The sequence below is a fragment of the Dendropsophus ebraccatus genome, chromosome 1 (assembly GCF_027789765.1).
Source record: "Dendropsophus ebraccatus isolate aDenEbr1 chromosome 1, aDenEbr1.pat, whole genome shotgun sequence".
NCBI lineage: Eukaryota > Metazoa > Chordata > Amphibia > Anura > Hylidae > Dendropsophus > Dendropsophus ebraccatus.
The window spans coordinates 217,952,881-217,977,404 of record NC_091454.1 but is presented as its reverse complement, the minus strand read 5'-3'; the positions used below and the strand labels follow the sequence as shown (position 1 = coordinate 217,977,404).

The 24,524-nt window shown below is 44.7% G+C and overlaps 2 protein-coding genes across 4 annotated transcripts in view; both read right to left on the bottom strand.

Moving 5' to 3' along the window:
• Nucleotides 1-10,003, bottom strand: part of NAT16 (N-acetyltransferase 16 (putative)) — a 56,884-nt gene extending 46,881 nt beyond the window's left edge. The window contains exon 1 of the mRNA XM_069981903.1: nt 9,848-10,003. Within this exon, the coding sequence (XP_069838004.1) occupies nt 9,848-9,906 (59 nt within the window). The 5' untranslated portion in view covers nt 9,907-10,003. The remainder of the gene's footprint in view (nt 1-9,847) is intronic.
• Nucleotides 10,004-14,638: 4,635 nt separating this feature from the next.
• LOC138769832 (diacylglycerol O-acyltransferase 2-like) overlaps nt 14,639-24,524 on the bottom strand; it is a 14,407-nt gene continuing 4,521 nt past the window's right edge. For 2 of the 3 annotated variants that reach the window (XM_069948534.1, XM_069948527.1), the window contains exons 2-9: nt 24,349-24,405; nt 23,973-24,068; nt 23,283-23,390; nt 22,744-22,814; nt 21,006-21,210; nt 20,617-20,791; nt 19,426-19,628; nt 14,639-15,397 (exon numbers count right to left, since the gene is read on the bottom strand). In XM_069948534.1, coding sequence (XP_069804635.1) covers nt 15,243-15,397; nt 19,426-19,628; nt 20,617-20,791; nt 21,006-21,210; nt 22,744-22,814; nt 23,283-23,390; nt 23,973-24,045 — 990 coding nt within the window. In that variant the 5' untranslated portion in view covers nt 24,046-24,068; nt 24,349-24,405 and the 3' untranslated portion in view covers nt 14,639-15,242. The remainder of the gene's footprint in view (nt 15,398-19,425; nt 19,629-20,616; nt 20,792-21,005; nt 21,211-22,743; nt 22,815-23,282; nt 23,391-23,972; nt 24,069-24,348; nt 24,406-24,524) is intronic. The other variant, XM_069948541.1, reaches the window with a different exon arrangement.

The window sequence follows — 24,524 nt, the reverse complement described above, 5'->3', positions numbered from 1 at the left end:
TTTTGATGACCTCCTCAGGCCCATACCTCTAGCACTGATGACCTCCTCTTCTGGGTTCTGGTGGCTCCAGATGGTAGCCGGACAGATGAATCCCTACCCTAGGCATGGAAAGTGTGTAAGTAGCTGGCGCTGAGAGTGTTAATTCCTGGCGCTGGGTTCTCCTCAGAATATGACACTTCATTCATCCGAGTCTCTTTCCGCTTTTCAATAATGAATTGAGAAACCGAATCTTACTAATGAATACTGGCGGCTCCTGTCACTCTCCATTCCCCGTATACTAGGACCTATACGCTGAGAACAGTGTTTTGGTCTCTGATATGGTGTCACAAGGTGCTGGCAGCCTTCTGAGAGAAAACCGAGCTCACAAATAGGGTTCAGCACAGGGCCCTGTCTTATAGCTCTCATTTAGTCTCTGTACCCTTCATCCTTCTTATTATTAATTACGCTATAAGTATATGTATTATCCCTGGTGGTCTAGGGTTAACACCACTACTGCAGTTGTCTAAATAGAATAACATCCTTGAAGGGAAACTCTGTAGAATTTTTTTTTCTTTCAAACCTACAAACAGATTTGTAATTTACTTCTATTTAAAAAAAATCTCCAGTCTTCCAGTACTTATCAGCTGCTGCATGCCCTGCAGGAAGTGGTGTATTCTTTCCAGTCTGACACAGTGCTCTCTGCCCCCTCTGTCCATGTCAGGAACTGTCCCAAGCAGTAATAAATCCCTATAGAAAACCTCTACTGCTCTGGACAGTTCCTGACATGGGCAGAGGTGGCAGCAGAGAGCACTGTGCCAGACCTCCAAGACTACACCACTTCCTGCAGGACATACAGCAGCTGATAACAGAAGTAAAATAAAAATCTGCATAACTTTCTGACCCTTGTTGATTTTGAAGAAAAAAATTGCCGGAGTTCCCCTTTAAGCACTAAAATATCAAAGGGGAAAATGTCAGCATTTCTTGTGATCTATTATACCAGAAGCCCTTTTGGTAGTCTACAGCAGTAGGAGGTTAATGTTAGGATCCCTGGTGGTCCAGGGCAGTAATGGGTTAATATTAGCATTTCATGTGATCTGGTGTGGTCTAGGTAGTGTGATCTGTGGTGGTCTAAGGTAGCAAGCGGTTAATGTTAGCATCCTTGCTGGTCTAAATTAAATTCCTAATGTAGTCATCCCTGGTGGTCCAGGGAAGGGGTTCTTTTAAGCACTCTGCATAATCTAGTGTATTAAAGAGGTTATTGTCATCATCACTTGTGGTCAAGAGCTAAAGGGTTAATGTCAGCATCCTTAGTGGTCTAAAACAGTAAGGAACTAGTGCCAGTATCCCTGATGGTCTAGGGTAGTAAAGGGTTAATGTTAGCAGTCCTGGTTGTTGAGTATAGTAAAAGAATTGAATGTCTCCAGGGTGCAGGGAAGAGGTTAATAGAAGCATCCCTGGTGGTCTGGGGAAGTAAGCTGATAATGTGATCATTCCCTGTGGTCCAGGATAGGGAAGAGGTTAATGTAAGAATTTCTGGTAGTAAGGGATTAATGTTAGAATCCCTGGCAGCCTAGGGCATAGGTGTTAATGAAACCATCTATAGTGATCTACGCAACAAGGTGTTCATTTTATTGTCCCTGGTTTTCTAAAGCAGGGGGTGGAGTTTACCTCTTGTTATTTCTTCCTCTGGCTTTAGAAGAAATTGATGTGTTGTACTAATCCTGGATAACCCCTTTAAGTAATTACAGTGCAGTTATATTTAGAGATTCACAGGGGGACGTCTTCACTGTTGGGAGTTGCTCACTTTTCCTTTTCTTCTCCATCGGGCCCGGCCATCATGAAAACTTCTTCTGGTGATACATCATCTCTGCAGAATCTCCCAGACAAAGATTTTGTCTCCTCTATACAAAGTCACCCTCTGTATTGCTCAACACTGTAGCAGTGCCCACTTTATGCCCTATGAAGTATTTAGGCCCGATTTTGGTCCCCAGTTAGTACTTAGGCCCTCTCAATTTGCTCACATAGTAGAAAGGACCCCATCTGCACCCTCATATAGTAGATGAATCCCCCCCCCCCTTGCCTCAATATAGTTAGGCCCAATGTACCTCCGTACAGTAGTTAGGCCTTCTCTGTGCATCCATAAAGTAGTTAGGCCTTTTTTGTACCTCCATACAGTTGTTAGGCCTTCTCTGTGCATCCATATAGTAGTTAGGCCTTCTCTGTGCATCCATATAGTAGTTAGGCCCATCTAAACCACAATATAGTACTTTGATCCCCCTGTCACCTTATAGTAGTAAAACCCTTCTGTATAAATGTTAGGCCCTTCTGTGCCTGCATATAGCATTTAGGCCTCCTCTTTACATACATATAGTATTTGTGTATGTGCATCCATATAAGTTCCACTTTGCATTTATAAAGTACAAATGTCCCCTGTGCCCCCTTATAGTTGTTGGACCCCTTTATGTCCCCATTTATTAATTAGGCCTCTTTGAGCTCACATATAGTATTGTATTTTGCCTGCTTCTATATATTGTAAGTGCTCTCTTTGCCCTTGTGTAGTAGATAGGTCACCCCTGTTCCCTTATATAGTAGTTCGGTCCCCATTGTACCCCAATATAGTAGTTCTGACTCCATATAATACTCTTTGTGCAGGTAGCCCATCTCCTAGTAAGTATTATTCCCCATGTAGCTACAACCACATCCCCCAGTAGGTAGTCTCCTGGGTAGGTAGGCACCCCCCCTTGACTACTGGGTCACATGTGAAAGGATATATAGAACTTTGGTAACATGACCTCTTCTTAGACAGCTTCCCACAGAAGTGTGGTCTAAGGGAGGAGGAGTCCCACAGGTTCAACACATTCACCAGGGCTGGATCTATATATATATATATATATATATATATATATATATATATATACTTACTAGAAAATGTACCCGGCGCTGCCTGGGTATAAAGTGTCAGTGTGTTAATTAGATTTGTTCTAAGGTGCCCAGGAGGCCAAGCTAAAGGTATTGTTTCATCTGAGTTAATCAGTGGAATTAGTGTATACCTGTAGTGCATAGTTGGAGGGGTTCTGTTTACCCACAATGTATAGTTTTTAGGGGTCTCGCATATCTGTAGCGCATAGTTGGGTGGGGCTGTATACCTATAGTGTATAGCTGGGGGGGTCCTGTATACCTGTAGTGTAAAGTTTGGGGTCCTGTTTACCTGTAGTATATAGTTTTGTGGAGGTCCCGTCCACTTGTAGTGTATAGTTTTGGGGTCCTGTATACCTGTAGTGTCCTGTATACCTGCAGGGTTGTATTTACCCGTATGGCAGTGTTATTCAGTCACAGTGTGTCGGTATTGGTCATGTCTGGTATGGGGGTGTTATCCAGTCACAGTATGGCGGTATTGGTCAGGTCTGGTGTGGCGGTGTTATCCAGTCACGGTATGGTGGTATTGGTCAGGTCTGGTATAGCGGTGTTATCCAGTCACAGTATGGCAGTATTGGTCAGGTCTGATATGATGGTGTTACCCAGTCACAGTTTGCCGGTATTGGTCAGGTCTGGTATGGCAGTGTTATCCAGTCACAGTATGGCGGTATTGGTCAGGTCTGGTATGACAGTGTTATCCAGCACAGTATGGCAGTATTGGTCAGGTCTGGTATGGCAGTGTTATCCAGTCACAGTATGGCGGTATTGGTCAGGTCTGGTATGACAGTGTTATCCAGCACAGTATAGCGGTATTGGTCAGGTCTGGTGTGGCGGTGTTATCCAGTCACAGTATGGCGGTATTGGTCAGGTCTGGTATGACAGTGTTATCCAGTCACAGTATGGCGGTATTGGTCAGGTCTTGTGTGGCGGTGTTATCCAGTCACAGTATGGCGGTATTGGTCAGGTCTGGTATGGAGGTGTTATCCAGTCACAGTATTGCGGTATTGGTCAGGTCTGGCAGTGTTATCCAGCACAGTATGTCGGTATTGGTCAGGTCTGGTATGACAGTGTTATCCAGTCACAGTATGGCGGTATTCGTCAGGTCTTGTGTGGCAGTGTTTTCCAGTCACAGTATGGCGGTATTGGTCAGGTCTGGTATGGAGGTGTTATCCAGTCACAGTATTGCGGTATTGGTCAGGTCTGGCAGTGTTATCCAGCACAGTATGGCGGTATTGGTCAGGTCTGGTGTAGCAGTGTTACCTAGTCACAGTTTGGTATACCTGTTGTGCCCTGTATATACATGTACTGTATAGATGGAGTAGGGGGTCCTGTATATACATGTACTGTATAGATGAAGTAGGAGGTCCTGTATATACATGTACTGTATGGATGGAGTAGGGGGTCCTGTATATACATGTACTGTACAGATGGAGTAGGGGGTCCTGTATACATGTACTGTACAGATGGAGTAAAGGGTCCTGTATACATGTACTGTATAGATGGAGTAGGGGGCCCTGTATATACATGTACTGTATAGATGGAGTAGGGGGTCCTGTATACATGTACTGTATAGATGGAGTAGGGGGTCCTGTATATATATGTACTGTATAGATGGAGTAGGGGGTCCTGTATACATGTACTGTGTAGATGGAGTAGGGGGTCCTGTATACATGTACTGTATAGATGGAGTAGGGGGTCTACCAGTTATTACTGTGGATGTTGTGAGGCAGCTTCCCTAGCAACCATTGCTCCCTGTGAAAATGAAAGCAGTAATCCTATTGGTTGCTAAGGCTCCAACTGCCGTGTCTGCTGCAGCTAATCTCCTCACCTGTGTTTGCAGTGAGGAGATTTTCCCATTCATCTCTATGGGGCGCCTCTCTTTCCCCTCCCCCTCCCCTCCTGTACATCTGGCGGGGACGGGACCTTCGCAATAACCTTCCTGGGCACCCAATGTATCTGTGTGCCAAATTTGGGGTCAAACGGTTCAGGCGTGTGGAAGTCTATAGAGGACAGACAGACAGACAGACGGAAAGACAGACAGACAGACAGACTTTGATTTTTATGATATACTAGAAAATGTACCCGGCGCTGCCCGGGTATAAAGTGTTAGTGTGTTAATTAGATTTGTTCTAAGGTGCCCAGGAGGCCAAGCTAAAGGTATTGTTTCATCTGAGTTAATCAGTGGAATTAGTGTATACCTGTAGTGCATAGTTGGAGGGGTTCTGTATACCCACAATGTATAGTTTTTAGGGGTCTCGCATATCTGTAGTGCATAGTTGGGGGGGCTGTATACCTATAGTGTATAGTTGAGGGAGGTCCTGTATACCTGCAGTGTACAGTTGGTGAAGGTCCTGTATACCTGTACTGTATAGTTCGGGGGTCCTGTATACCTGTAGTATATAGTTGGTGCTGTATACCTGTAGTGTATAATTGGTGGAGGTCTTGTATACCTGTAGTATATAGTTCGGGGGTCCTGTATACCTGTAGTAAATAGTTTGAGGGTCCTGTATAACTATAGTATAGAGTTGGTGGAGGTCCTGTATACCTGTAGTGTATAGTTTGGGGTCCTATATACCTGTAGTATATAGCTGGTGGAGTTCCTGTATACCTGTAGTATATTTGGGGTCCTGTATACTTGTAGTATAGAGTTGGTGAAGGTGCTGTATTCCTGTATTATAGAGTTGGTGTAGGTCCTGTATACCTGTAGTGTATGGTTTTGAGGTCCTGTATACCTGTAGTGTATAGTTTGGGGTCCTATATACCTGTAGTATATAGTTGGTGGAGTTCCTGTATACCTGTAGTGTATAGTTTTGGGGTCCTGTATACCTGTAGTGTATAGTTTGGGGTCCTGTATACCTGTAGTAAATAGTTGGTGGAGGTCCTGTATACCTGAAGTATATAGTTGGTGGAGGTCCTGTATACCTGTAGTATATAGTTTTGGGGTCCTGTATACCTGTAGTGTAAATTTTGGGGTCCTGTATACCTGTAGTATATAGTTTTGTGGAGGTCCCGTGCACTTGTAGTGTATAGTTTTGGGGTCCTGTATACCTGTAGTGTCCTGTATACCTGCAGGGTTGTATTTACCCGTATGGCAGTGTTATTCAGTCACAGTGTGTCGGTATTGGTCATGTCTGGTATGGGGGTGTTATCCAGTCACAGTATGGCGGTATTGGTCAGGTCTGGTGTGGCGGTGTTATCCAGTCACGGTATGGTGGTATTGGTCAGGTCTGGTATAGCGGTGTTATCCAGTCACAGTATGGCAGTATTGGTCAGGTCTGATATGATGGTGTTATCCAGCACAGTATGGCGGTATTGGTCAGGTCTGGTATGGCAGTGTTATCCAGTTACAGTATGGCGGTATTGGTCAGGTCTGGTATGGAGGTGTTATCCAGTCACAGTATGGCGGTATTGGTCAGGTCTGGTATGGAGGTGTTATCTAGTCAAAGTATGGTGGTGTTGGTCAGGTCTGGCAGTGTTATCCAGTCACAGTATGGCGGTATTGGTCAGGTCTGGCAGTGTTATCCAGTCACAGTATGGCGGTATTGGTCAGGTCTGGTATGACAGTGTTATCCAGCACAGTATGGCGGTATTGGTCAGGTCTGGTGTAGCAGTGTTACCCAGTCACAGTTTGGTATACCTGTTGTGCCCTGTATATACATGTACTGTATAGATGGAGTAGTGGGCCCTGTATATACATGTACTGTATAGTTGGAGTAGGGGGCCCTGTATATACATGTACTGTATAGATGGAGTAGGGGGCCCTGTGTATACATGTACTGTATAGATGGAGTAGGGGGTCCGGTATATACATGTACTGTATAGATGGAGTAGGGGGTCCTGTATATACCTGTACTGTATAGATGGAGTAGGGGGTCCTGTATACATGTACTGTATAGATGGAGTAGGGGGTCCTGTATATACATGTACTGTATAGATGGAGTAGGGGGTCGTGTATATACATGTACTGTATAGATGGAGTAGGGGGTCCTGTATATACATGTACTGTATAGATGGAGTAGGGGGTCCTGTATACATGTACTGTATAGATGGAGTAGGAGGTCCTGTATATACATGTACTCTATAGATGGAGTAGGGGGTCCTGTATACATGTACTGTATAGATGGAGTAGGAGGTCCTGTATATACATGTACTGTATAGATGGAGTAGGGGGTCCTGTATATACATGTACTGTATAGATGGAGTAGGGGGTCCTGTATATACATGTACTGTATAGATGGAGTAGGGGGTTGTGTATATACATGTACTGTATAGATGGAGTAGGAGGTCCTGTATATACATGTACTGTATAGATGGAGTAGGGGGTCCTGTATATACATGTACTGTATAGATGGAGTAGGGGGTCCTGTATATACATGTACTGTATGGATGGAGTAGGGGGTCCTGTATATACATGTACTGTATGGATGGAGTAGGGGGCCCTGTATATACATGTACTGTATGGATGGAGTAGGAGGTCCTGTATATACATATACTGTATAGATGGAGTAGGGGGTCCTGTATATACATGTACTGTATGGATGGAGTAGGGGGTCCTGTATATACATGTACTGTATAGATGGAGTAGGGGGCCCTGTATATATATGTACTGTATAGATGGAGTAGGGGGTCCTGTATACATGTACTGTATGGATGGAGTAGGGGGTCCTGTATATACATGTACTGTATAGATGGAGTAGGGGGTCCTGTATATACATGTACTGTATAGATGGAGTAGGAGGTCCTGTATATACATGTACTGTATAGATGGAGTAGGGGGTCCTGTATATACATGTACTGTATAGATGGAGTAGGGGGTCCTGTATATACATGTACTGTATAGATGGAGTAGGGGGTCCTGTATATACATGTACTGTATAGATGGAGTAGGGGGTTGTGTATATACATGTACTGTATAGATGGAGTAGGAGGTCCTGTATATACATGTACTGTATAGATGGAGTAGGGGGCCCTGTATATACATGTACTGTATAGATGGAGTAGGGGGTCCTGTATATACATGTACTGTATGGATGGAGTAGGGGGTCCTGTATATACATATACTGTATAGATGGAGTAGGGGGTCCTGTATATACATGTACTGTATGGATGGAGTAGGGGGTCCTGTATATACATGTACTGTATAGATGGAGTAAGGGGCCCTGTATATATATGTACTGTATAGATGGAGTAGGGGGTCCTGTATACATGTACTGTATGGATGGAGTAGGGGGTCCTGTATATACATGTACTGTATAGATGGAGTAGGGGGTTGTGTATATACATGTACTGTATAGATGGAGTAGGAGGTCCTGTATATACATGTACTGTATAGATGGAGTAGGGGGTCCTGTATATACATGTACTGTATAGATGGAGTAGGGGGTCCTGTATATACATGTACTGTATAGATGGAGTAGGGGGTCCTGTATATACATATACTGTATAGATGGAGTAGGGGGTTGTGTATATACATGTACTGTATAGATGGAGTAGGAGGTCCTGTATATACATGTACTGTATAGATGGAGTAGGGGGCCCTGTATATACATGTACTGTATAGATGGAGTAGGGGGTCCTGTATATACATGTACTGTATGGATGGAGTAGGGGGTCCTGTATATACATGTACTGTATAGATGGAGTAGGGGGCCCTGTATATACATGTACTGTATGGATGGAGTAGGAGGTCCTGTATATACATGTACTGTATAGATGGAGTAGGGGGTCCTGTATATACATGTACTGTATGGATGGAGTAGGGGGCCCTGTATATACATGTACTGTATAGATGGAGTAGGGGGCCCTGTATATACATGTCCTGTATAGATGGAGTAGGGGGTCCTGTATACATGTACTGTATAGATGGAGTAGGGGGTCCTGTATATACATATACTGTATAGATGGAGTAGGGGGCCCTGTATATACATGTACTGTATAGATGGAGTCGGGGGTCCTGTATATACATATACTGTATAGATGGAGTAGGGGGCCCTGTATGTACATGTACTGTATAGATGGAGTAGGGGGTCCTGTATATACATGTACTGTATAGTTGGAGTAGGGGGTCCTGTATATACATGTACTGTATAGATGGAGTAGGGGGTCCTGTATATACATGTACTGTATAGATGGAGTAGGGGGTCCTGTATATACATGTACTGTATAGATGGAGTAGGCGGTCCTGTATACATGTACTGTATAGATGGAGTAGGGGGTCCTGTATATACATGTACTGTATAGATGGAGTAGGGGCTCCTGTATACATGTACTGTATAGATGGAGTAGGGGGTCTACCAGTTATTACTGTGGATGTTGTGAGGCAGCTTCCCTAGCAACCATTGCTCCCTGTGAAAATGAAAGCAGTAATCCTATTGGTTGCTAAGGCTCCAACTGCCGTCCCTGCTGCAGCTAATTATATCACCTGTGTTTGCAGTGAGGAGATTTTCCCATTCATCTCTATGGGGCGCCTCTCTTTCCCCTCCCCCTCCCCTCCTGTACATCTGGCGGGGACGGGACCTTCGCAATAACCTTCCCGGGCACCCAATGTATCTGTGTGCCAAATTTGGGGTCAAATGGTTCAGGCGTTTGGAAGTCTATAGAGGACAGACAGACAGACAGAAGGACAGACAGACAGACTTTGATTTTTATGATATAGATATATATATATATATATATATATATATATATATATATATATATATATATATATATATAGTTACATATCGACCCAGCAAGGGCAAATATTAGCCAAATAGGCAGTAGAGCAATGCCCAGAAGAGACAGTAATCTTAATGTCAGATAGTAAATAAGGGTGTAGGACCAATGTACCCTTGAATCTAATACACCCCCTAGGACGACAAACAACTGACAGTACACATATTGCTGAGCAACGCACACCTAATAGCAGGACCGTCACCATAATGATCATTCCCACAACCGGCTGCTCACATACCCTGGTGAAGGTACAGAAGGTGGAAGTAGATACGTTTCTCCCGTCTGAATGGGGCACATTGGACAAGTGTTTCCTCCGACAGGTTTTGACAAAGTTGCTCAGTCATCATACTGTGATGTAGAGACTACACAGAATATTATATACACCATGGGGGAGATTTATCAAATATGGTGTAAAGCGAAACTGGCTCAGTTGCCCCTAGCAACCAATCAGATTCCACCTTTCATTTTCCAAAGAGTCTGTGAAGAATGAAAGGTGGAATCTGATTGGTTGCCAGGGGCGACTGAGCCAGTTTCGCTTTACACCATGGTTGATAAATCTCCCCCATGGGTTCTGAGTTACAGATTATAGAGCTGTATGGAGAATGATTGGGCGATGAAGCGACCTGAGAGCAGCGACATCTGTGGCCTCATGTGTACAGGCCCTTATGTTGTAGAATTATGGATAATGAAGAGGCTAAATGACAGGGTAGGGGCCTGCTCTCCTGCTGGAAGTGCCTTATAAAACTACCATCAGAGGCAAATATCTGTAGAGAAGAGCACTCATTTAGTAAGAGATACATCGTAGACTCTGCCTGGTGTGTTCTGTATAGATCTATGTGTATCCTATTATTATTGTTGGTGGTGTCCGTGTTGGCATAGCGGTGTTGCTGTGTCTTGGGACTCACTTTTATAATGACACTCTCGGGAGCAACGTCACCTGGCACTTACACTTACCTCGTGGTTTGTTACGTACCACGCGTAGAGGATGACAGGAACGGACATGGAATATAGGACTAGCTGCAGTGTTATTATGGTGTGTGCTGGTATATAGTCCTCGGGGTTACTACAATACAACATAAAAGTCAGATTATAAGAAGTGAAGGACAGATTGAGAACAGGCTGGTACGGCCACCACATCCGAGCCCCAGATGAGAAAAACGTCGGTCACATCAGGGAATCGAGTCAGAATGTCGAATGTCATTCACTCTGAACCGTTCACACTTCTCACTACAATTTTCACCTCGATTTTTAGGTACTATAAGTGAGTCTTCATACGTGCACACAGTTTCTTACAAACCAAATCATTCGTTTTTGAGTCGGAAAGAATTATCTCCCAGTCCTGCGCGAACTGTTCAGAATAAATGAATGGGGGGGGGGGGGGGGGGGGCCTTTATCCTTAGTCCGTGAGGACGAGTAAAAAAAGAGGGTGGGGAAACAGACAGATAAAGGGGGGGGGGGGGCAGATCATGAAATATATCAGATGATAATTCCCCTTTAAAGGTTGTGCACACAGTTATTTCTTGTCCTTTGATGGGATTTTTATCCTCTCCCTCCGTAGCCATTGTTTACATGGAGGAGAAACCAGCTGCTACAACCGTCCTGGTCACCCACTCTATTACCTGATGTGATTGTTACATAGACAACGTTTTACTCATCTGGGGCTCCGATGCGGCCACCATAGCAGCACGTTCTCATGATCTCAATCTGTCCTTCATACTCTCCTATAATCTGACTCATAGGACAATCACTGATGTCATACCAACCCCCCGACCCCATTACACCCTGTGTATATACCATCGCACATTATAAAATAGCTACGTTACAAACCACGAGGCGAACTTGTACGTGACACTGCTCCCGAGAGTGTCATTATAAAAGAGAGTCCCAAGGTATAGCAACACGACTATGCCAACAGGGATACCAACAACAACAAATACGTCATACATATAGATCTATACAGAAAACACAGGGGCAGGGTCCACTATGTTCTCTCTACTCCATCTTGCACCTGATCAGTCGTTTTTTCTACATAAGGAAATCACAACAATATGAAAACTGTCAGCAGAAGCTCCTCCTACTCTGCACTCCTACCTGAATTAATTGCACCTGTTTGAACACATTACCTGTATAAAAAAAAAAAAAAACACCTGTCCACACACTCAATCAATCACTCACACTCCAACCTCTCTACCATGGCCAAGACCAAAGAGCTGTCTATGCACAACAGCAAAAAAATTGTAGACCTGCACAAGGCTGTAATGGGCTACGGGACAATTGGCAAGCAGTTTGGTCAGAAGGCAACACTTTTTGGTGCAATTATTAGAAAATGGCAGAAACACAAGATGACCTTTATTCTTCCTCAGTCTGGGGCTCCATGTGAGATCTTGCCCCATGGGGTAATGATGATTCTAAAAAAAAGTCCGGAATGAGCCCATAACTACACAGGAGCACCTGATCAATGACCTGAAGAGAGCTGAGACCACAGTCTCATAGATTACCATTATTGACACACTACGCTGTCATGGATTATAATCCTGCAGGGCACGCAGGCTCCCCCTGCCCCCACCAGCACATGTCCAGGCCCATTTGAAGTTCACCAATGACCATCTGGATGATCCAGAGGAGGCATGGGAGAAGGTCATGTAGTCAGATAGAACTTTTTGGTATCGACTCCACTTGCCATGTTTGGAGGAAGAAGAAGGATGAGTAAAACCCCAAGAACACAGTCCCAACCGTGAAGCATAGGAAGGAAACATCATACTATGGGGGGCTTTTCTACAAAGGGGACAGGACGACTATACCGAATAGAAAGGAGGATGGATGAGGCCATGTATCGAGAGATTTTGGCCACTAACCACCTTCCCTCAGTAAGAGCAGTGAAATGGGTGGTGGCTGGGTCTTTCAGCGTGACAATTACCAAAACACACAGCCGGGACAACTAAGGAGGAAACCCCCAGCCGGGACAACTAAGGAGGAAACCCCCAGCCGGGACAACTAAGGAGGAAACACAGAGCCAGGACAACTAAGGGGGAAACACACAGCCGGGACAATTAAGGAGGAAACACACAGCCGGGACAACTAAGGAGGAGACACACAGCAGGGACAACTAAGGAGGAAACACACAGCCGGGACAACTAAGGAGAAAACACACACAGCCGGGACAACTAAGGGGGAAACACAGCCAGGACAACTAAGGAGGAAACACACAGCCGGGACAACTAAGGGGGAAACACACAGCCGGGACAACTAAGGAGGAAACCCACAGCCGGGACAACTAAGGAGGAAACACACAGCCGGGACAACTAAGGAGGAAACACACAGCCGGGACAACTAAGGAGGAAACACAGCCGGGACAACTAAGGAGGAAACACACAGCGGGTACAACTAAGGAGGAAACACACAGCCGGGACAACTAAGGAGGAAACACACAGCCGGGACAACTAAGGAGGAAACACACAGCCGGGACAACTAAGGAGAAAACACACAGCAGGGACAACTAAGGAGGAAACACACAGCCGGGACAACTAAGGGGGAAACACACAGCTGGGACAACTAAGGAGGAAACACACAGCCGGGACAACTAAGGAGGAAACACACAGCCGGGACAACTAAGGAGGAAACACACAGCCGGGACAACTAAGGAGGAAACACACAGCCGGGACAACTAAGGAGGAAACACATCCGGGACGACTAAAGAGGAAACACACAACCGGGACAACTAAGGAGGAGACACACAGCCGGGACAACTAAGGAGGAAACACACAGCCGAGACAACTAAGGAGGAAACACACAGCAGGGACAACTAAGGAGCAGCTCCGTAAGAAGCATTACAAGGTTCTGGAGTGGCCGCCAGTTTCCACAACTGAACCCTATATGAATCTTTGGAGGAGCTGAAACTCAATGTTGTCCAGTCACAGGACCGAAACCTGAAAGATCTGGAGAAGATCAGTCTGGAGAAGGGCGAAACAATCCCTGCTGCAGTGTCTGCAAACCTGGTGAGGACAGGGGTGGCGCTGTTTAAGAAGAAATGGGCTATGGTTTTCTTCTCCTTGATAACCCCTTTAAGAAAGCTGTGGACATTTCATAGAAATGTATCAGGGTGTTGATCTTGTGGGGATGTCAACACCCTGACCCAGACCAATCACAACGGATGACACCTCCCTGTGACATGCGGTGAGTTTTGTTGGATGACAGTAAGACTATAAACATTTCCCAGCCCTATCATCGCGTGACCTTTAGCCCTTTATCATCTCGTGACCTTTAGCCCTTTATCATCTCGTGACCTTTAGCCCTTTATCACTGCTGATCTTTAACCCTTTCCTCCTCCGCCAACTCTTATTCGCAGCTTGTGATGAAGGATTTGGCCTTGACCTTTAGACCCTTGCTTGTCTTCTGTTTATATTGCCTATCTCTCCTTACTACAATGTTTTTCTCAGGTCTCAGGATTTGATAGTACAACCCCCATACAATGACTCTTTGGAGAATTCCTTTAAAGAGATAGCTCAGCAAAAAAACAAATCTTTTATATAGGCTGGTTCCAACAACAGCCAGAGATTGTGAATTTGTAAAAAAATTTCCAGTCTTCCAGTACTTATCAGCTGCTGTATGTTCTGCAGGAAGCCGTGTATTCTTTCCAGTCTGACACAGTGCTCTCTGCTGCCACCTCTGTCCATGTCAGGAACTGTTCAGAGCAGGAGAGGTTTTCCATGGGGATTTATTACTGCTTGGGACAGTTCCTGACATGGACAGGGGGGGCAGCAGAGAGCACTGTGTCAGACTGGGAAGAATACACCACTTCCTGCAGGACATACAGCAGCTGATAAGTACTGGAAGACTGGAGATTTTTAATAGCAGTAAATCACAAATCTCTGGCTCTTGCTGGGACCAGTTGATTTCAAAGAAAAAGTTTTTTGGTGAGCTACCACTTTAAGGATATCTGTTTGGACTAGAACTAGATATAGGTTGTATACAAATGCACCCACTTACCATGTGGTTTAGATTTACAAGCAAAAAAGAAAACATTGACACCTTAAAAATTTTACAAACCTTTATTGACAAATTATGTTCACAACAGGAGGCGTGTCCTGGCAAGTACTTTAAGGGGTACTCCGGTGAAATGTTTTTTCTTCTCTCAAATTAACTGGTGTCAGATGGTATAAAGATTTGTCATATACTTTTAGTCTTCCAGTACTTATCAACTGCTGTATGTCCTGCAGGAAGTGGTTTATTCTCTCCAGTCTGACACAGTGCTCTCTGCTGCCACCTCTGTCCATGTCAGGAACTGTCCAGAGCAGGAGAGGTTTTCTATGGGGATTTGCTGCTGCTGTGGACAGTTCCTGACATGGACAGAGGTGGCAGCAGAGAGCACTGTGTCAGACTGGAAAGAATACACCACTTCCTGCAGGACATACAGCAGCTGATAAGTACTGGGAAACTGGAGATTTTTAAATAGAAGTAATTTACAAATCTGTATAACTTTCTGACACCAGCTGAATTTTATTCTGTCAGAGTACCCCTTTAAGAAGACCAATTCATACTCTCCTTAACCTAAAGAATGGGTAAAATGAGTCTTTGCGATCTGTCTGCAGTCCATCAGTATTATTTATCAAATCCCAGTCCAAAAAGTCACATTGTTAGATGATATTCAGGGTGTCAGACGAGGAGAGTCCACAGGAGACCTTGTACTCATCAAACAGGCTCTTTAGACCATCTATGTAAAGTGTGTGATACTGCGCCACCTCCTCCTCCGATGGAACCGGACAGTGAGGAACTCGGATCGGTCTTCCTACTGCAGTGAAGAGGGGTGATAATAAGTATTCAGTAACAAAGGGGTTAATGCAAGTGTATATCCCATACCAATAAGAGGCAGCATTATAGTAGTTATATTCCTGTATATAGGAGCAGTATTATAGTAGTTATATTCTTGTATATAGGAGCAGTATTATAGTAGTTATATTCTTGTATATAGGAGCAGTATTATAGTAGTTATATTCTTGTATATAGGGGGCAGTATTATAGTAGTTATATTCTTGTATATAGGAGCAGTATTATAGTAGTTATATTCTTGTATATAGGAGCAGTATTATAGTAGTTATATTCTTGTATATAGGGAGCAGTATTATAGTAGTTATATTCTTGTATATAGGAGCAGTATTATAGTAGTTATATTCTTGTGTATAGGGGGCAGTATTATAGTAGTTATATTCCTGTATATAGGGGGCAGTATTATAGTAGTTATATTCCTGTATATAGGAGCAGTATTATAGTAGTTATATTCCTGTATATAGGGGGCAGTATTATAGTAGTTATATTTTTGTATATAGGAGCAGTATTATAGTAGTTATATTCCTGTATATAGGGGGCAGTATTATAGTAGTTATATCCCTGTATATAGGGAGCAGTATTATAGTAGTTATATTCTTGTATATAGGGGCAGTATTATAGTAGTTATATTCCTGTATATAGGAGCAGTATTATAGTAGTTATATTCCTGTATATAGGAGCAGTATTATAGTAGTTATATTCTTGTATATAGGGGCAGTATTATAGTAGTTATATTCTTGGATATAGGAGCAGTATTATAGTAGTTATATTCCTGTATATAGGGAGCAGTATTATAGTAGTTATATTCTTGTATATAGGATCAGTATTATAGTAGTTATATTCCTGTATATAGGGGCAGTATTATAGTAGTTATATTCTTGTATATAGGAGCAGTATTATAGTAGTTATATTCCTGTATATAGGGGCAGTATTATAGTAGTTATATTCTTGTATATAGGAGCAGTATTATAGTAGTTATATTCCTGTATATAGGAGCAGTATTATAGTAGTTATATCCCTGTATATAGGGGCAGTATTATAGTAGTTATATTCTTGTATATAGGAGCAGTATTATAGTAGTTATATTCTTGTATATAGGGGCAGTATTATAGTAGTTATATTCTTGTATATAGGAGCAGTATTATAGTAGTTATATTCCTGTATATAGGAGCAGTATTATAGTAGTTATATTCTTGTATATAGGGGCAGTATTATAGTAGTTATATTCCTGTATATAGGAGCAGTATTATAGTAGTTATATCCCAGTATATAGGAGCAGTATTATAGTAGTTATATCCCTGTATATAGGAGCAGTATTATAATAGTTATATTCTTGTATATAGGAGCAGTATTATAATTAGTTATTATTATTGGTGCACTATAAAGTCACTGTATACACAGAAATAGATATTGTACCAGTTGTTGCCTGTCTCCCCCATCCTCTTGGCAGGTCACACATGTTGCATTATTCAGCAGGGGGTGACAATGAACTCAGGAGAAAGCTCCATTCATGCAAAACAGAATATGAAAATCTTGGTTCCATCCTGATGCATGATGGGAGTTTAACTCATGAATAAGGGATTTATCAAACCCATCCACATGAGTAAACACGTCTGTGAGTAAACAGGTAAAACTGCCAGAATTGAGGCCAATTTAGGATTTATCTAAGTCTGTATGGATTATATGAGTCACTTAGGGTAATGACATTAGGATATTTGCCCTCCCCCATATATACAGATGACCCCCCCCTCTCTGTATTACAGACTCTGATGACTATGGGCATCTTCTCTGTCAGTACATTTCCCTTTTCTCTGGTGTCTGTATATTCTCTATACTCCATCTGTTCTTTCACCACCCGGTATCACAGATTTTCTGCTCTCACTCCCCCTCCCGTCTCTCGCCGCCCCCTCCTCTTCCTCCCAGCATCTCCCTCTCTGTCCTCTCTGCTATTCTCTTTGTGTTCTTCTTTCCCTTTTTTTCCCTTCTCGCCTTCTGCCCCCCTCCCTCCCCTGTGCCTCTGCCCCCCTCCCTCCCCTGTGCCTCTGCCCCCCTCCCACCCGTGCCTCTTCCCCCCTCCCTCCCCTGTGCCTCTGCCCCCTCCCCCCCCCTGTGCCTCTGCCCCCCTCTCTCCCTTGTGCCTCTGCCCCCTCCCACTCCTGTGCCTCTGTCCCCTCCCTCCCCTGTGCCTCTGCCCCCCTCCCTCCCTTGTGCCTCTGCCCCCCTCCCTCCCTTGTGCCTCTGCCCCCTCCCTCCCCTCTGCCTCTGCCCCCTCCCACTCCTGTGCCTCTGCCCCCTCCCTCCCCTCTGCCTCTGCCCCCTCCCTCCCCTGTGCCACTGCCCCCTCCCTCCCCTCTGCCTCTGCCCCCTCCCACTCCTGTGCCTCTGCCCCCGCCCTCCCCTCTGCCTCTGCCCCCTCCCTCCCCTATGCCTCTGCCCCTTCCCTCCCCTCTGCCTCTGCCCCCTCCCTCCCCTGTGCCTCTGCCCCCTCCCTCCCCTCTGCCTCTGCCCCTTCCCTCCCCTCTGCCCCTTCCCTCCCCTGTGCCTCTGCCCTCCTACCACCCCTGTGCCTCTGCCCCCTCCCTCCTCTCTCCCTCTGCCCCCCTCCCTCCTCTCTCCCTCTGCCCCCCTCCCTCCTCTCTCCCTCTGCCCCCCTCCCTCCTCTCTCCCTCTGCCCCCCTCCCTCCTCTCTCCCTCTGCCCCGCTCCCTCCTCTCTCCCTCTGCCCCCCTCCCTCCTCTCTCCCTCTGCCCTCCCTGCTCCCCCCTCTCTATTCTCCTCTATACATGTTCCGGGTCCCTGGGTATCTCTGTAATCAGATGACACAGAATCTGCATCTAATGTTACCATAACCTAGAATTACACCCACTGAGCCTCTCACCCAGACATCCGCAGATCATCTCACCCAATCCTCCGCAGATCATCTCACCCAGACATTCGCAGCAGAACATCTCACCCAGTCATCCGCAGATCATCTCACCCAGACATCCACAGCAGATCCTCTCACCCAGACATCCCCAGCAGATCCTCTCACCCAGACATCCACAGATCATCTCACCCAGATATCTGCAGATCATCTCACCCAGACATCCGCAGATCATCTCACCCAGACCTGATGTACACCAGTTCACGCCTGACAGCCGCAAAGAATCTCATTTAGACATCTGCAGAATATCTCACCCAGATATAATGTACCCCAGCTAAACCTTGCATCTGCAGAGCATCTCACCCAGACATCCGCAGATCATGTCACCCAGACATAACATCTAACACCCTGCATGTCATCTCGCACAGTCATAACATAACATAACATTCTGCAGATTATCTCACCCAAACATATGTTGCACCTAGCATTATGCAGATTATCTCAGCCAGACATACTGCACACCTAGCATTGTGCAGATGGTCAACCCAGACATAAGGTGCATTTACACAGTTTTATCTGACAGATCTTTGAAGCCAAAGTTAGGAATGGACTATAAACAGAGAAAAGGTCATAGAGGAAAGACTGATATTTCTCCTCTTTTCATATCCATTCCTGGCTTTGGCTTCAGAAATCCGTCAGATAAATCTCTCTGTGTAAACACACCATAACAACCTGCAGATCATCGCACCATGATATTAGGTGCACCAGTTACACCAGGCTGGCCACATATCATCTCGGCCAGAAATATGTTACACCTTACATTCTGCAGATCATCTCACCCACTTTAGAACAGACTCTGAACAAGCAGGGGAGCTCATAGGAAACTAGAAATTAGTCAATGACGTCTGTACCATAGAGGCTGCCCATGTGACTGCTATGGGGCCCCTAGAGAGTGGGGGGCCGACTTGTCCCCATTTAATAAGTGGGTAGAACCTACATACTGTATGGATGAGCAATGTGAGCCTGTCAGGGCAGGGGGATGTTATAAGACTGTGCTGGTGTCAGGCGGCTGCTGAAAGCCTCTACATTATTATCGTGGCTATATTTTCTAATCTTAATGCTGTTACTTACCCACAGTGGTGAGTGGTCGGGGGAAGGGATTGAGACCCCAGCTGCTCTCCCCAAATACTCCTGTGCCCTTAAAAAGACAGGGGGCAAAACCCACATGTTTCTGGAATAGGAGCTGAAGTTTCCATCCCCAAGAATCCGGGGAGAACCGCACTTGCTCATAGAGGTCATTCTCACCGAAGGAAAACACAGGGACCAGGTCTGCCCTGAAATATAGAGAAGGAATTACCAGGTGGATTATAAATAAAAATAGCGCCACCCTTGTCCTCAGGCTGTGTGTGGTATTACAGCTCATCTCCACTTATCTTAAAGGGGTAGTTCACCAAAAATGCTTTTCTTTACAATTAACTGGTGCCAGAAAGTGCCAGAGGTTTGTAATTTATTTCTATATAAAAAAAAAATCTCTTCTTCCTCTACTTATCAGCTGCTGTATGTCCTACAGGAAGTGGTGTATTCTTTCCAGTCTGGAAAGCAGGAGAGGTTTTCTATGAGGATTTGCTGCTGCTCTGGACAGTTTCTGACATGGACAGAGGTGGCAGCAGAGAGCACTGTGTCACACTGGAGAGAATACACCACTTCCTGCAGAACATACAGCAGCTGATAAGTATTGGACGACTGGAGATTTTTAATAGAAGTAAAGTACAGATCCCGGGCACTTTCTGAAACCAGTTGATTTGAAAGAATTTTTTTTTTTTTTTTTTGTGAACTACCCCTTTAAAGATATCAAGCTGCAGTACCGAACCTAAACTGTGGACCAGAGTGGCGCTGCTTCTGTTTTCGAAAAAACTCTTTACATCTGCATCCCCAGAACATGCTCTCTACAGAAAAGCAGACTTTTGAATTCAGCTCTGGGTGTAAATGGAGCTGGTTTAGTCACTTGCTTTGTAAAGCAGAAATATAGACAAGCAGATTCCCCCTTTAATGCTTTGCCTCCCGCTTTGTCCTTATTACTTAGGACCCTATTACATAGGGCGATTATCGTGCAAATTATCGTTATATCGTTAAGTGATAATCGTTTCATGTAAATGCAGGCAACGATCAAATGACACCAGAATTATTGTTAATCGATCAGTGTGATTCCACACTGTTCCTTCATTTGTCGGGATCAGATGGAGTAAACGATCGTAACTAGCGGCTATCTCGTTTGCGATAGTTTATCGTTAATCGTTGAAATTGGTCTCCTAGGACCCTTACCCATTTTCCAAGGCGAGTCTTACGAATCCCTTCCTGTTGCTCAGAGTGACTGTATGCTCCCCCGGACTGGCCTGTAAGGACTCCGCCGCTCCTCCGACCACAATGAACACCGCATTGCCAGTACCGCAGCAGGTCAGGAGGTATTTCAGGCTGTCTTTACTCACAGGGACCGCTCCTAAGGAGGATGATGATGAAGATGAAGTCAGGATGGGATTTAGAAGACATTACATAGTATAGAATGTACAATGGGTATATGTGATTCCTGCCTAGAATAGTTAACAAACTACACCATACCATATTACACTGGACCCCCGGTGGTCACATGTGGTACTGCACTGTGTCATTTGTCTTGATGATGAGCACTAACTTACAAGCTACGGTTCTCTTACCTGCACACATGGCATAGTCACGGTATACCGGTAACCGGAAAACCCCCGCAAGGATGGCCAGCCATGGGCGGATCCCTGGGAATATTTGAGAGAAACCAGTGCCCTCAGTAGCAAAGTTACAGAAAGATGAGGCCGAAAAGATGCCATGGGGGTGACACCCCAGCACGTAGTTCCTGTCCGGGCTGAGCTGAGCGGACTGTACCAGCTGTTAGGGGTCAACGGACAATAATAATATAAAGAATAATGTAATAAGGTGAAAATAGTATACTCAAAAATATCAAATTTTCATCTGGGGTGTAGTCAGGGGTGCTAGAAGGGGTGATAACTAGTGAGGAGCGGACCAAAAGTGTTCGGGTTCGGCAACGGTCTTCCCACACGAACACTCAGCATTTGACTCCCGGCATCTGGGGACGTTGGATGTCATCCATTGTCTCCAGATGCCGGGAGTCAAATTCTGAGTCAAATGTTAAGTGTTCAAATGCGTTAAGTGTACTTGCCGAACTGTTCGGGATCAGCAACGTTCTCCGAACTCGAACACTCAGCATTTGACTCCTGGCATCTAAGGGCCGTTGGATGCCGCCCCTTGAGTTCGGAGAATGTTGCCGATGCCAAACTGTTCAGGATCAGCAACATTCTCCAAAACCCAAAAGTTCACTAAGTCCACTTAACACTAGTACCAACAGTTACCCTTGGCTTGTGCGGGGTATTTGGATAATTAGCTAGGGTAGCAAACTTAAAGGGGGTTTCCTCCTTATTTTTACATAATCAATTGATATATATTGCTAAATAAACCTATTTTCTATGGTCTTCCATGCTTTCCTCCTGCTCCTGATGCAAACAATGTGGTCTTCATTGCCCCCTCTTGTCTGGTATACATCCTGTTCCTGTTGTACAGTCTAGCTGGGGAATCAGCCAATTCTATGTCCCTCCCAATGTGTGGGAGGAGGCTCCTGTGTGTGTAGTGGGTGGACTGGGTGGAGTAATAGCCAAGGAGGTGTAGTGTGAAGGGGATAGGGTTGGCTGGGTTCCCCACTAGACACTACAGGAACAGCTATTCCTCATGCCTTATCATGCTAAATTCAATAAAATTAGGCATCATCCATCTTCCATCTATGTAGACTGTAAGCTCTGTGGGCAGGGTCCTCTCTCCTGTATGAGTCCATGATTCCTTAAAGGGAATGTATCACCTAGATTTTTATTTTTTTACTGATCAAAGCCAGATACTGAAATAATATTTTTTTCTGTACATTGCAATGGGGGCAGCCATCTTGCCTGAGCTATTTTTACAGAATTTAGGGATATGCTTTACGGCAAACCTCAAGGACCATATGTAAGGAAAAGAAACACAACAATGTAGCAATAAAGCTAAGCACAATCATTGGATATCATTTTCTGTATGGCCAGAATGAAGCTTGGTCTTTTTGTGGATGTTTTAGGAGAAAACCCAGAAGACGGTTATGACGGGAAGAACTGAAAGTAAAGGAGGAGGAGGAGGAGGAGGAGGAGGAGGAGGAGGAGAATGGTTTAGACAATCACCACAATCTGGACTCAAAGACCCAAACAGAAAACAAGACATTCTGAAGAGACACCATTCATGGAATCACCAAGAGGAGAACCCAAATTGGTGGCACCTAATGACGATGGTGTGGGCGGTGATGGTGATAGTCGTGGTGGTAGTAGTGGTGATGGTGATATTGGTGGTGGTAGTAGTGGTGGTGGTAGTAGTGGTGGTGGTTACCTTTATAGGGAAGTAATCTCTAAAGTGCTTCCAGATTGTCCACCTCCTCACCCATTCTACTCTACGACCACCTGTCAGGAAAGACCACATAGATTTAACATACACGGTAACGTTAAAATGTGCCAACTTTTACCAACATCATTTATAGGAAATTGACTTTCAGTTATAGATTAGATGATAACAACTGGATCCATGATCGGAGATGCATAAATTCTCAGACCAAATGGACCAAGATGTGTATTCTGAATATACCTGAGGATCTTCTGAATTACAGGACTTACAGGGTTGTTCCCAGTTTCAGATTGTTATAGCCTATCTATAGCATAGATCTGTAGGGTAGGGAATAACAAGTAGATATGAACAGTTTTCATTTGAGAAATAGACCAAAGGTAGTGACTATAGGACTACGTCAAGTTCCTTAAACATTCTCCCAATGTAATAATCTGTCAACAACAAAGTGAGAACACGGGAATCAAAATTTTCTGAAATTGAAGATTTTAGGAAAATTGGTCCAAGTTGTAATAATAATAGGACTGTACCTCTCATGGGGGTATCCCAATCGATCAGCAGCCAAGTGAAATACATCAATGGTATGATCCAAAAGGAGGTGAACAACAAGTACAAGAGGATGATGGTGAAGAATATTCCTGAGAGGAGACAAATCAAGTATAATATAATTAAGGAGTATAAAAGCTTCGGATAATAGAACAACCAATAGCCAACAGGATCATGGGACCAGCACAGCAGCGGTGGAGGAGTACCTTGACTATGAAGGGGGTAGTGGCCTGTCTACTGGTGAGGTGTTTCGGGGACTTTGGGATAGGGTCATAATTTGAGGGGTGGAATGGAAACAGAAGAGAGGAACAGATGGTGGAGCTGAAAAGCCCTCAGCAGCAGAGTATTCTAGAAGGTGAGATCCCATATTTATCCACGTTGAAGCAGAGAACATGGGGGTCTTGTGAAGTCTCTAGGTTTACTCAGACCAGTTTTGGACTGACCCACTAGAGCATGTTCTACAGAGGGTCCATGTTAGGTACTCTAAGCCATAAGGGAGGAACTCTATGAAAGTCACTTAGACATTGGGGTCTTCTCATGGGGTCCTTAAGGTGACATCACTGTATTGACTAAGAATGATCATGTGATTTTAGGACTAATCCTTGAGGTTCAGCGTGGTCATGAACGGTCTGACAACATTCCGTAACTTGTAGACTAGATCTCTGTCCACTCACCCATTAGAAGAAATGTGATAATCCACTGGAAGACGCTAATGGCCAAGACATGCTTTCTCATGGAGTCCTCCATCCTGGACCTTCTCCTTTGGTCACCTGTCCATAGAACAACAAGCTAAATCATCAGATGATCTGCAAGTCCTCATCGTCTCTTCTAGGGTGCTCGAGGAAAGGAGGGGGGGGGGCTGGCCAGGCTTAGGGCCCCATCACATGTGCTGACCACCGAGATCAGAGCTCCTTGGACCATCGTGTGGGCCCTCAACGTCTATCATTGGCCACACGTCACCTAGTACACAGGGAGCCATGTGCAAGGATTTCTCCTCAGCTGAGAGTAATATCAGTAATTATGGGGGGTTGTTTGCTTTGCAGGTCTTACCTTGACATGAAGAGAGTCTTCCGATCTCTGAGGGTGGTCAACGTTACCTGATGTCCCCTGTACAGAGATATATACACAGTCATATACACAGACATCACAAGATATAGCATATTGTCATCTGTATATACAGACATCGCCTGTATATAGAGACATCGCCTGTACATAGAGACATCACC